At 41.2% G+C, this 12843-nt stretch overlaps 1 protein-coding gene across 2 annotated transcripts; it reads right to left on the reverse strand.

Moving 5' to 3' along the window:
* Positions 1 to 290: 290 nt before the first annotated feature.
* On the reverse strand, positions 291 to 11668 carry HS3ST1 (heparan sulfate-glucosamine 3-sulfotransferase 1). Of its 2 annotated transcripts, none has more exons than XM_061379643.1 (2): positions 11522 to 11668; positions 291 to 3019 (listed from the first exon to the last, which is right to left on the reverse strand). In XM_061379643.1, exon 2 carries the CDS (start codon positions 2882 to 2884, stop codon positions 1922 to 1924), a length of 963 nt encoding a protein of 320 aa, XP_061235627.1. In that variant the 5' UTR covers positions 2885 to 3019; positions 11522 to 11668; the 3' UTR covers positions 291 to 1921. The 2 variants fall into 2 exon arrangements, with proteins under 2 accessions (XP_061235627.1, XP_061235626.1); XM_061379642.1 differs by having other exon boundaries at positions 291 to 3022.
* Between the last annotated feature and the right edge of the window lie 1175 nt (positions 11669 to 12843).

A 12843-nucleotide genomic window follows, 5' to 3' on the forward strand; every position in this document is an offset into this window, starting at 1 on the left:
AATTTCTGTTTTCTAAAGTGTCAAAAGGAGTGCGATGGTACTATAATCCTGACGATTTTGGCATCTGCCTCGTGTAAGATTTGACACAATTGCCACCAGAAACTTTCCTTCTTTGTTGTATATTCTGGGTTAGCAATGGACCATGCAGGCACAATCCAGTAGCAAACAACTGCTTTCTAATCAATCCACGAGGCTACAGGTAAATTTTTAAGGTACTTTTAATGGGAATCTAAACTGGAGCTGAATTCTAAATTCTGGTCTTCCAGAAACTGATGAATAAAAGAGAGAGATGCAATTCAGAAAATATTTTATTGAGTACAATACCATTTAATTGTAGACTTTTGTCAAAGGTCTACTTTATAAAACACAACCAACCTCTCTGAGGTTGAATACAGCTTGGGCAGGTGCACAAGGAACGGGAGAGAGAGGGCAGCATCTGCAAATTTTCATGCAAGCAGCATAATATGGGATATTTGCATCCAGATGGTACCTTGTCATTGTGCCCAAGTTTGCACCATCTCACCAGGAAAAAAAATTAATGAATCTACATTTGAATTTTATAAAGGACTGTAACAATCAGTTACAAGTTCAAATTTACAGGGTGCTGCCACTGCACATTCAACAGCTAAACTCAAGATCATAAAATGAGAATTGGGTGCTCAGAATGAAAGTACCATATAATGCCCTGTGTGGAAAAAGGATTAACTCTAAACTCCAGAAACTAATGGCTAACAAGACATCATAACTGCTGTAGACAAGAACAACTGTAATTTTTACCAGTGTACTAACATCTACTTTCCATTTTTAGCAGAGGGAAGATGATAAAAGTTCCTGGAGTTGTGGTTAATCCCAGAACACGTAAATCTAATCAAGACTTGGCATCACAGATCTTGGAAGGAGATTAAATGAAAAGTAAACCATGGGCAATTTTCAGTTGCATGAAGCCCCTGCTCAACTCACAGAAAACAGCGTTAAATAGGGTAAAGCATGGTAATGTTCATATGAATGAAGTTACTGCTTGTTAGAATTTAGACCAACTGATTTTTATGCATAAGTGTTCATTTTCAGTGATGGCAAAGCATAAATGTGCTATAAAATGAGGGAACAGTCATAAGCAACCTTGAAAATGTCCCTATATTGCTTAAATTCTTCTCTCAACCCTCCTGCATGAAGTGTATATAAATTCGGAGACTGTAGGAAGTATTCAGGTTGATCATATTTCTGCAGGTAACTCTGGATTTTATGAGCTGGTCCCCAGCAGAATCTTTAAAAATCTGCCATAAAACCACACTGCTGAATAATTCGAGAAGCACTTGTTATAACAGTAAATACAAAGGTAAGTACAGCAGTTAATGTGTCATACTAAACAGAGACTTCCATTGTCCTTCGGGTGTGCATGTCCCAACATGTGTAAGAACCACCACTTTATCAGGAAATAATTTTGTAAAGCAGAATGGAACAATTTGCTAACTACAACAATATTTTCAAATGAAAAAGAAATTATTAAACCAAATTTTAAAGCAAGAGAAATGGAAATTTAAAGTTTAGCATATTCATTAGTAATTAGAGGAAAAAGTCCAGAACAGTCCAGAAAGGCCAAAGTATTCAAATAATTATGAAGGGCTCTGTTGAAATGAATTTCTTATGTATTAAAAAGACAATGCATTTTCAAGAAAGCATCTTCTGCAGTGAAATAATTTAGTTTCTTCATATAGACACATCATACACAATGTTAACAACCATGAAAAACAATACAAAATGCTTTCAAATTTAACAAGTAGAAAAATATAACTAGTATATATGGCAATTGTGAATCTAATACTGTACAGAAGTATTTATGGATTTTACAAATAAATTATAGCTTAAATGCCCTTTTTAGAATTTCTAACTGTACACTGGAACATAGGTTCTGAAGCTACCACTAACTTGCCACAAATGAGTGCCAGTCAAATGTTCTGCCCACAAGCTCAAAAAATTTCTTGTTGGGTTCATGGAAATATTCATGCAGTTTCTCAAGTAACCAGGTATCTACTTGTGGGTGTGCTCTTCCTTTTGACTCGTGCAAACAACGCTCTCTACCACTGTCCCTTAGGCAATAGAAACCTTTAGTTTTATTGAAATAAAAGTTTGAAGCATTTATCTGTGGTGATAACTTCAAAAATCTCTCTACTTTCTCTATTTCTGGGAAGGGATCTTTGATTAGTTTATCCCCATCTACAATGTGGATATGATCAAGGGGAAAATACTTCAGCCAGTTTTGCATGTGAATGTAGTATAAGCTTCTGTTTATTGCCTTGTAGCCCACATTGAGTTCACCATCTTTAATCAGGAATTGTTCAATGGATGGATACGGCTTGTGCTTCTGCATGTGGTTATAGAACACTTGGGTGTAATCTGATAGTACTCTCTCACTTGGGTCTCTCAAAATAAGGAGTAGTCTCATTGATTGGTTCATGTTATAAACTCTTTCAGGCACTTTAGGTGATGTAAAATATGCTGGAGTTTTTTCCACTGTGATCTGATGGGGATAAGAGAACGGCATCTGATTAATATACCACTGCAATCCATTTCTGTAATGATCTTCCCAGTCAAAGAAGTGAACTTCACTCTCTGCTGCTGCAATATCTGGATGGAGACTTAACATCTCTAACAAAGCTCTTGTTCCACCTTTTCTCACTCCAATAATGATAGTATGTGGCAGCTGCCGGCACGATCCATTGGAATGAATGTTTTCCTTGAAGTCATTTTTTTGAGATGTTTTCTTTAAAAGCTCTCTCTGAACAGACTGAGAAGAAGTCTCTGCCTTCGAATTTATAGCCGGTCTGGAAGGCACTACCTGAGGTTGAACAATAAGCAACACAGCTCCCAGCAGAAAAGCTGCCATGACAGTTCTTAGTCTGGTTCCTTAGTCTGGTTTCACTCAAGTAGGTAATGGGGCATAGAGCGATTTCCACCGAGAACAACCTTTAAAAGTTGTTTTTGTTTTGCTGAGTGAATGCGTATTTCTCAAACAGAAACTCTGCTGAAAGAGGAAGAAAAGAAGCACATTATTTTATACTCAGATGTATCTCTAATAAAGCCACACTGCAAGTATCTTTTGCTTTCCACAAGTGTACAAACTTGTTTAGCTTTCCCAAATCTACGCTCATAGATCTTTCAGTATAATGAAATTCTTTAAAAGACAGGCACATTCAGTAACACCATCAGAAAATGATTTCCAGACATCACAGGATTTGAAGATTCTGAATCTTTCTCTTGCCCCCAAGATTCATAGAGAGTATTTCTTTTTATTAATTTTATTTTATCTCATTTCATCTGAGTTGAAGCACAATCAAAAGAGAAGTAAGTGCTTTTGTTTTATCTGCAGGAATAGGTTTACCTTAGGGGAAAAAAAAAGGAAAACGTATTGACTGGACCCAAATGGCATTCCTAAAAGCTGAGGGTCTTGTAGGAAGTCTGGTAATCATACCCTCCTAAAGGACTATGTGAGAGCAATGTTAGAAGTAAAGCCTCCTGGAAGAAAGGCTCAAGCAATACAGAGCTGCCCAACCATAGGAAGGCAATATTCTTCTAGGAAGAAGTTAGGAAGAAGTTTAGGTGAGTAAAGGACCAAGGAAAAGCTGATTTTTTGTCTCATTTTTTAAGTGAAGTTAACATTTGATTTGTGTTTAGGGTTTTCAAGGACAGAATCAGCTAGTATGCACTCTGGCCCTGCAAAAACGTAAGTTAATGAAACCACGGACTATAGAATGACTGCATCAACAAAATGCTAAAAAAGCTGTGGTCGAGTCATGATATTCAGGAAAGAAAATACACAATGGATACTTCTGAAGGTCATTTCAAGTTAGCCAGAAAGCTGCTGTGATGTAAACAGCTAACTTCACAATTTATCAAAAGACTACTAAATACCAATGAAGTCCATTAAAGGTCAGGACTTTTTTAATGCAGTGTTCAAAGTGAAATTTTAATGGCCTCACACACCGCATAGGTGTAAGACTGAGCAGTCAGTGTATACACACCCCTAAATTAAGATGCCTTCTGAAGACTTTATACCCTCAGCGGAGGGCTTATGTATGTGTGATTTTGGTATTGTCCAACTCCATTTAGAAGCGGAAGCCATGATGGCAGAGCACCTGACTGCTTTGCCTTAGTAGTACTTGCAGAGTACTGTAATTATGAATTTAAGCTTGGAACAGCATGTACTATACCAGCTAACAAGGGCTGAAATATGAAATTACATACGAACAACCTGAGGAAATGCAACGGCTAGGTTTGGAAATTCTCCAGAGAATCTGAAAAGAAACTAATGACTTTTCCACAATAAGCTAAGTCCCAGTGTGACAAGGACTAATGATGTGTTTCTAAGTGATCTAGAAAGTTCTGTTTGATAGCTTTGTATTCACAGAGGTAATGCACTCATCCTGAATGGGGCAGGTTTCCTTCCTGATGTTTATTACAGATTATTACTTTTATGCTTTCCTTTTTTTCTAATCATTTTTAAAGGGCTACAAGGCAGTGATACTATTAGGAAACAGAAACCAAACCTGAGAAAACGAAGCAAAGTGCCACTACACATGTGAAGTTAAGAGAGTGTGTGCTTGCCTATATGCCTGCAGGCTTTGAACTCATGGGCATGCCCTGACTTGGGAAGAAGGTCATTCCCTGGGCTGTTCTATAACGTCTGATGTGAGGCAACTTTGCAGAGGAATTTGTTGTTTTTCCATTTTCAGTCACTGTTAAGTTCTATCTGGCTAAAAAAGAGCTCCATTTTGGCTGCTGTCATTTAATCTGCTCTCTCCCTGTCCTCATCATGCCTGTTAATCTTAGCTTAATCTACTTCTGTTTTAACAAGAAATAATCTTAATTGTTAGCCTCACACCGGGGATGTTGGTGGGGGGAACACTGGGTGATATGATTCAACTGAAGCAAATGCATGGTGGATGTCCCCACTGATGTATGTTGCCACCATGTTCAGCAGAAATGTGAGCAAATGGTATGGAGCCAGCCAGATGGGATCAGGGACTTATGGGTAGTTTAGTATGTAACAGCAACAAAACATTAACACATGATGAATTTTAAGGTCACAGATTAAAGGAATAGCCACTTACTTCAGAGTATATTTTAAGAGTCACTATCTCCATAAATAGTAAGCCTGAGTTGTTGTCTTAACACCTTACTTGAGAAGCATAATAGGATTCCACTGAGGAACAGGTTGTACTGTTGTTGAAATGAGTTAAAGCCTAATGGCAGGAACCCTTATTTCTTAGTAGTCAGATTGAAATATGCTATGCTAATAGCCGAGTTCTGCAAGAGGCTGTCTCTGGAAAGATTAACTTTTAGCTGCTGGTCTTCAATATTAGTGATAACACCTTGCTGGGATTATTATTTTTTAATAAATTATATATATCAATTTACTGGACTGTTTATTTTTAATTCATAGTTTGCATACTACTCAGTTGCCAACTATTTTATTCAAACCTTCCTATGGCTGAGTATAGCACGGAATTGTTTGGGGGAAACAAAAGACACAGCAAGGAGCCTCTTAACTGGAGCTCTACTCCTGTTTTGGCTGGCATTACTCCTTGAAATCAGACCTGTGGGATATTACAGGCATGCTGCCTAGGGCCTCACCTCATATAGCTTTCTGAGGCTCAGTGGAGCTCTGCCTCAGTGTCTTCCCATTCTTCACTCAAAGAATTTTGGGAAGATAGCTTTTTCTAAATAAACAAAAGCAACTGTTTTCTGGTGCAGCATGAGACCTCAGAATAACATGGGAGTATCTTCTGCTTCAGACATACAGAATTTCATTGTTCCTCCCTGACTATTTGTTCAGGTGTACATCTGGTGTTCTTATACTGCAGAACACTGCCACAGTATCTGCAGCATTTACTGCCTTTATCTACACTCAGTGAACCATATCAGTAATGATGCCATTTAAAGTACCTATATTATTGCTGGTTTGCTTATGAGCAGTAAAGCTCTGTTTGTCTTTCCTTTCCATTCTTTTTTGTTTCTATTAGACTGCATAAGTTTTATATCTGTATCAATTATTTTTTGTGTGTTAGACTAATGCAACACAATGGACATGAGTGTGCCTCTAAATTCAGCACAAAGCATATGTTGCGTGGGCAAAGTGATGTCCAGGAATAAAACAGCACATAAATTGGTTGTCATTCAGCTTTCTTCTCTTATGTCCTCTTTAATGCTTTATGCAGATCTGCAGTTTGACGGCTAGAATTACAGCAGTTTATATAAAATGATGCAAACATGTTTCATAGCTTCATAATTTGTGGGTCCAAAAAACTGTTTCAACAGTAATAAGCATGCACCGAATAGTTTGAGCAGCCCTCTGCCAAATTACTTTTCTGCTTTCAGAATGCGCTTTACTGCCTCCACAAGTCATGCAGAGCATACATGACTTCACTCAATGACTTTGTATTCCAGATTAGTACAAAAATTTAACTGACAGTCATTACTACTGTATTTGCTACAAGTAAACGAGCAAGTTGATAAAAGAAATGGAGTTTATGTTAAACCCTGCTTCGAAGATTATAGCAAGACTTTTCAAAAAGCCTGATTGCTTTTGCTTAATCTTTTCTTCAGTTTTCTCCAATTAATTAGCAAAATGTGCCATACTGTTTATTCAACAAGATTCAGTGTGGATATTGCCAATCAAATCAGCTTTCGTACCCTTTCAGAAGCAACTTCGAAATAAATGGAAGCTTTCCTTAGTAAATGGAGTACAAGAGCCAAAGCTACCATATTTCATTGACTTTTAAGCATATTACAGTGCTCTTTGAACAATGTGTCAGTTTTTTTATTATTTCTGACTAGCTCTTACCACATTACCAAGGTACGCCTTGGTATGTCTATCCTCAATCAATGGTATGGCCTAAATTACCTAGATTATTACTATTAATAAAAGATAGTTTTCAGCCAGCCTTCATTTTTGCTGTGGGTGGAATGGGGCTGGATGTAGCTCTGAACTTTCCTAAGAACCTTCAAGTTAGCTGCTAAACCAGGTAGGAGGCAGCACAAGGAGTATCTGTAGTAAGTGTCAGATAGGGTCTGCTGGCAAATCTGACTGGTGGATAGTTAACAAAAAAAGGCCACCTAGAGGTTCAGCAGAGCTAATGGGACACAGTCACCACCAGGACAGCGACTAAGAGAGGGAAAACTGCATCCTTTCCACAAAACATGCAGGTGATTCCACCTTCATTAAAGTATTGTGGTTTTATGGTTCTCTAGGGACCAAGGATGAACAGGTTAAGTTTCAGATGTCCTCACAGAACAGAAGCCCTTCACTGGTGAGATCTTTGCCCAGGCTTCTAAAAAACCATAGTCTGGCCTGAACAAGAACCATAGATCCATTGCTAAAGTCAGTCTCTAGAGGGAGATAGAGCTGAAAATCTGAGGGAAACATTCTGTTCGTATAAAGTATATTTAGTTTTGCAGTTGTGCTAGAACCTCAGGACAGTTTGTGGACTCATTTCCTTTGTGCCTATTTGGGCATACAATACTGCAAAATATAAGACTTAATACTGCTGTGCAGTAAAACCCCCACACCTGCTATGCTGCCTTCTTATACTGGATAAATAAATAAAATCCATAACTGAGCTAACCGTTGTCTACGAACAACTTCCTAAACTGATGGAAAGTCAGCAATCTGAACATTTGTATTCAGTAATGTGTTTAAAAAAACTGAACTAGATCAATTGTAGTGTGCTTGAAATTCTTCAGGCACTCATTGATATGAACAGTATATATTCCTATCCTCTAAGAATAGATGGTGTCTGCCATAGCATATATTCCTTAGTTTTTTTATATGAGCTTTTTTGAGTGACACAGTGTATCCAGTTAGAATAAAACTCTCTAGTACCACCACCACTTAAAGTTCAGTAAAAAGCAGGAAAGGAAAGGGAGCAATTTTTTAATTTTTTAATCTAATCTAGTTTATGAAACTTTTTTTTCCCTTGGAAACATATTCTGCATTTTGTTATTTTTAACTATTAAACTGTCTCACAATGCCCTCTTCATGAAGGAATGCTTCCCACACTTCCCCCCACACACTGTTTAACCACATTTTAACAAAAGTTTTAAACATGTGCCAATGAAATGCTTGAATTCTAGTTTCCACTAATTAACAACAAGTAATTGCCTACCTTAGCAAATGCTACAGAGACAAGTGTATTAAATTAAACAGAACTATATACTACTGCAGCCAGAGATCTCTAGGGGCATGAACTACTGATCACCCCACGATATAATAAAGCCATCTGTGCGTTAAGAGGGAAGGTGAAGAGATAAGTAACCATATGGACTTGCATTACAGTGCTTAAATGAAACAGTCTAGGTACATTTCTCAAATTATATTAAGAATGGTGCACAACTAGTAGAGATCAAACCATGGCTTTAACTTTTATAGTCAGCATGTTAAGAAATCTAATCATGATTTCAGTGCTGTTAAGATGACAGATTGCCTATCAGTTCTAAGACTTCAGAAATATACTTTTAAAAGTCCCTAAATTTTGGTTAGGGGAACTTAACGAGCCGAGAAAGGCTGACTTTGTTGGAAGTATTTTTGGCTGAAATCTGCTATATTTCTGCTCTGCACCTGCAGTGATAAATACAGTATATGCAAATTAGCTAGGTCACCAGTTCATGACTACTAAAGAAGTTCAGCTCCAGCATGAGCAATAAAGTAGCAAATTTATAATAGACTGTAGTTATATATAACACACTTTTTTCTTAAGGTCAGAAGCGACCATTGTGGTCTTTCATGCCAAGAGATCATAAATCTTTTTGTAAGAGAGAATACCCTAGATTTCAGAAAACCTCTTGCAGGTAAGAATAAAATGGGACATTAGAGCAGAATAAAAACAAACTTGAAAAGCTCAAGATGCAAAGAAATATTTGTACTGGACACTAATATGGAATCCCCTCTGCCACCTTCTAGCAATTCTACAATACTTATCAGGACCCTTCTTTTAAATAAAGCAAAAGGGTACACTTTACTGCTGCCTTCTCTAAACCTCATAAACCCAAATGTTCGATTCAAACCCCAGAAATTACTCCCCATCCCACTTATCAAGCAAAATGGGTCACATTTTAATTAGGAAATAGAAATCTACTGCACAGTTAATAGAGTTGTTTCTTAATTCATCAAAGATGTCACCAAGAAAACAACCTGTGTGAAAGGATGGCTCTTTCATGTCTTGCTCCCTCTCTGTACAAAGGCTCACTTTAACTGGAGGTACTGAAAAAGGGAGCATAGCAGATTAAGCGGTCCCATTCTCATTTCCTCTGCCAAACTATTTCTTACCACTCTGTAGCTCTGAGTCTCATTTCAAATACAAAACAGACGTTTAAAAACAAAAAACCCAAACCTCCAAATAATCTTTTAGTTCATATTCCAAGCTGATGTCTGTGTCTTCCACTCTCCTTCCTTCAAGATAATACTGGAGCAGTGTTCACTGGTGAGGTCGTCACTGTATTAGACTTAGCTAAACCAATCAATTTACTAAGTTAGGCACTCCATGGTGACCTGGAGGGAACCCTCACGCTCTAGAGGGAGAAGTGAGATGACCCAGCAGGATCTTCTGTTTTGGACATATTGGTATATTTTCAATTTTCTTTTTCTAGCTATCAAAACTTTTCATGAGAATCCATCATCTTTGACATATTTTTGGGCTCTGAGAGCTTCTTGGCTCTGGGTGGCATTTCTAGAAGAGGGAAGTGATATATCCCACGCTAGTCAGACTAATAAAAACGCCTCTAGTTTCCCCTAATGAAAAGCATGAGTTACATGTATCTATACATATGTATGTAAAGATGCATATTTAAAACCTGTTTTACACCCACCCTGTTTTTCTGTAACGTCTATAGAAGAATATGGCCAATTCAAAATAAGCAAGGTAGCATCCTGACAAGGAGGGGACATGGACAGGAACCTGGCAATGCTGGGGTCAGAATTTGCTACATCAAATTAGTGCCTCCCCACTGCAGCAGCTGGCTTTCCTTTAGATGCATAATCTTGCTGCTGACTTACTAGAGGCATTCATTTGGCTATGAAATAGCAAAACCCCCTGCATTTTCCAAAAGGGTAAAAATCCCCATCAAAACCAGCAGGGTGGGTACTGAAAGGGTGGACGTGCAGGAGACAGCTAAAGCTGATGTCAGTAACTGTGCTCATACTGATAGGTGCTCATATTTGAGCAATGTGGGAAATGCACTTGTTTGAGAGCGTAAGAAATGCTGGCAGATGTAAATTGTAATAGTCATCATAGTTACACATTAAGTCTGATAGTCAGGCAACACATGGGTATACACCAAATTGAACCTGTTCTACTAACATTCCACTTGCCATATCTACTGCAGAAGCTCTCAGTACAATGAATGGGTCTCTCACACCAGAAGGATGATCCCTGCAGACACTCCATCCCTATGCCATTAAAACCTGCTATTCATAGGACTTCCCAGATAGTTTTTCCTCCCCAGTATCCAAAGAACAGTCTTGGAACAGGGAAAGCCCTCAACCTCCTGCACTAACACAGTGACAAAGAGAGTCATATACTTTAATTCCCAGCCAGCTGAAGTGATTGAAATGCCTGTACTTAGCTACGTACCTTTTCCTGATCTTCTGAATGGCTGCAAGACAAGACCAAATCAGAATTCTTCCAGCTGGAGACCGGCACCCCTCCCTCCTGGCATCCTTCTGTCCCCAGAAGATTTGAACATCTGACAGCCTTATCTACGGAAAGCACCCCGAGAACCACAGTAACCAAGCCTTCCCTGTGCTTCCCGTGGGAGCCAGTCCTTCAAAATACAAGTGAACTGGAGTTCAGGCTTTGTGCTTTCCTGCCAGCCCCCAGAGACCACCTTGCCCTCCAGCCCTGTGCATCTTGACAGGTTGCAGCCGAGCGCGGTGCACCCAGACGTCTCGAGCGTTCAGCGTGGGAATGGATCAAAGATGCTCTGAAGAGCTTCTGCCAGTTGCTCTGCTGTCGGGCAAGAGCCCTGCACTCTGTCACCCTGCTTCCACCCCCTGCCATGCCGCCGTTACACGCCCTTGTTATTTAGCCACAGGGAAAACCAGGAGGTAAAGGAATAAAGTGCCCAGGGGCCAAAGGTGGACAGACCTGCAATCCAGGTGCTGCCGACTACTTTTTTTTCTCCTTCCTTTCCTCCACCCCCGTCACCGACGCCTGCCAGAGCCTGGCTCGGTACGGAAGGTGCGGGGAAGCAGCCGCACGTCCCTCCAGGGGGAGGACGGGCTGTGCACGGCCGGTCAGACGCGCTCCTCAGCCCCGGAGCGGCGCTCGCCTACTGCGTGTGCGGGGCTCCCACCTGCCCGAAGCAGGCTGACATGCGGGGCGGGGGGGGTGGGGGGGAGCGGCAGCCGCTATGCACCCCCGGGGGTGTCCCAGCAGACCCCTTCCACGATCGCCCCGCTTCCACCCCAAACTTCGTGCGGGCAGCACCCGCCGCGGCAGCACCGCACCGCGCCCTCCGCATCACTCACCGCCGTGCCGCGGAGCCGAGGGCCAGCGCCCGCCCCGCTGGTCCATGGGCGCCCGCGGGGGAGCCGAGGGACCGCTCGCTGCTGCCCGCCTCACCCACCGGGAAGCGGCGCAGCCGGCGCCCGGCGCCAGCTTGTTTGTACGGCTCCGCCCCGCCCCGCATACGTCACTGCGAGGCCCAGCCCCCCTGACCTGCCCACCCCGCAGCCGCAGGTGCCTACCGGGGCGCGGAGGGCTGCGGAGCTGCGGGGAGAAGAATGGGGAGATGGGGGGTTGTGTGCCGCCGTCCGTGTGTGCAGCGCGTCTGGGCGCGCACAGATACAGACACAGACACACACACACACACACACGTATATACACATGTGTGCACAGGAATGGCAATTCATATAATGTTACGGGCCTGGGGGAGTAATCTGCCATCTGCGGACAGCAGCCCCCCCCCGTGACTGCCTCCTTCCTGCACCTGCAAAAATGAGAGTTCGCATGAACAAGAGCCAGCACTTGTATGTGCTTCATAGAATGGTTTAGGCTGGAAGGCCCCTTAAGGACCATCTAGTTCCAGCCCCCCTGCCATAGGCCGGATGCCTTCCACTACACCGGGTTGCTGAAAGCCCCATCCAGCCTGAACTTGAATCTTCTTGTTTATGTCTCTGGACTTTACAAGCTGGCTTTGGTTTTTTTGTGGTGTTTTTATGTTTGTTTGGGTTTTGTTTGGTTTTGAGTTGGTTGGTTGGTTGGTTTTTTCTCCCTGAAATGCTTTTTCCCTCCTGAATCTAAAGCCACATGATGTCTAGAATGACAAAAAAGCTGTTGATGAAAAGCAATGGGGAAAGGGTTTCTGGGGGTGTTAAGTCATAGGATTAATTTATTGAAAGAGGTCTATATTTGCCATGAACTGATCTATGGAGTTGTTTTGAAACAAAAGGCATCAAACCCAGCTTTAACATACTGCATCTTCATACGTTATGGCAACAGCCAAATTTCTCTTGAAATTTATTGGGAGGAAAGAGCAGGACCAAGCAACTAAAAAAATCACAAAAACCCCAAACCACACCAAAACCAGAAAAACCCACCAGCGGCTGGTGGGAAAGCTCATTTCTCTGTTGAATTTGATCAGTTTAGCTTTGCTCCTGTCTGGCGTGTTTCACACTGTATGACACATATGAGAGAGGTGAGGTATTCCTAAGGAAAGTGGACAGGCACTGTTTGTACACAAGTTTTAGTGCTGTCTCCCTACAGAGATAACTTGCTTAATCCTGGGTCAGCACTCCCCTGATGGGTGGTAGCCCAGAACCTCTCTGCAGCTGAGGGTCAGTTTAAGATT

This window comes from Neopsephotus bourkii, unplaced genomic scaffold, assembly GCF_033783945.1.
Source record: "Neopsephotus bourkii isolate Nb327-2 ecotype Australia unplaced genomic scaffold, CSIRO-AGI_Nbou_v1 NB_1780, whole genome shotgun sequence".
Lineage (NCBI taxonomy): Eukaryota > Metazoa > Chordata > Aves > Psittaciformes > Psittacidae > Neopsephotus > Neopsephotus bourkii.

Excerpts from the sequence above, each read along its gene's own strand:
- HS3ST1 (XM_061379643.1), bottom strand. The coding sequence starts at position 2,884 with ATGGCAGCTTTTCTGCTGGGAGCTGTGTTGCTTATTGTTCAACCTCAG.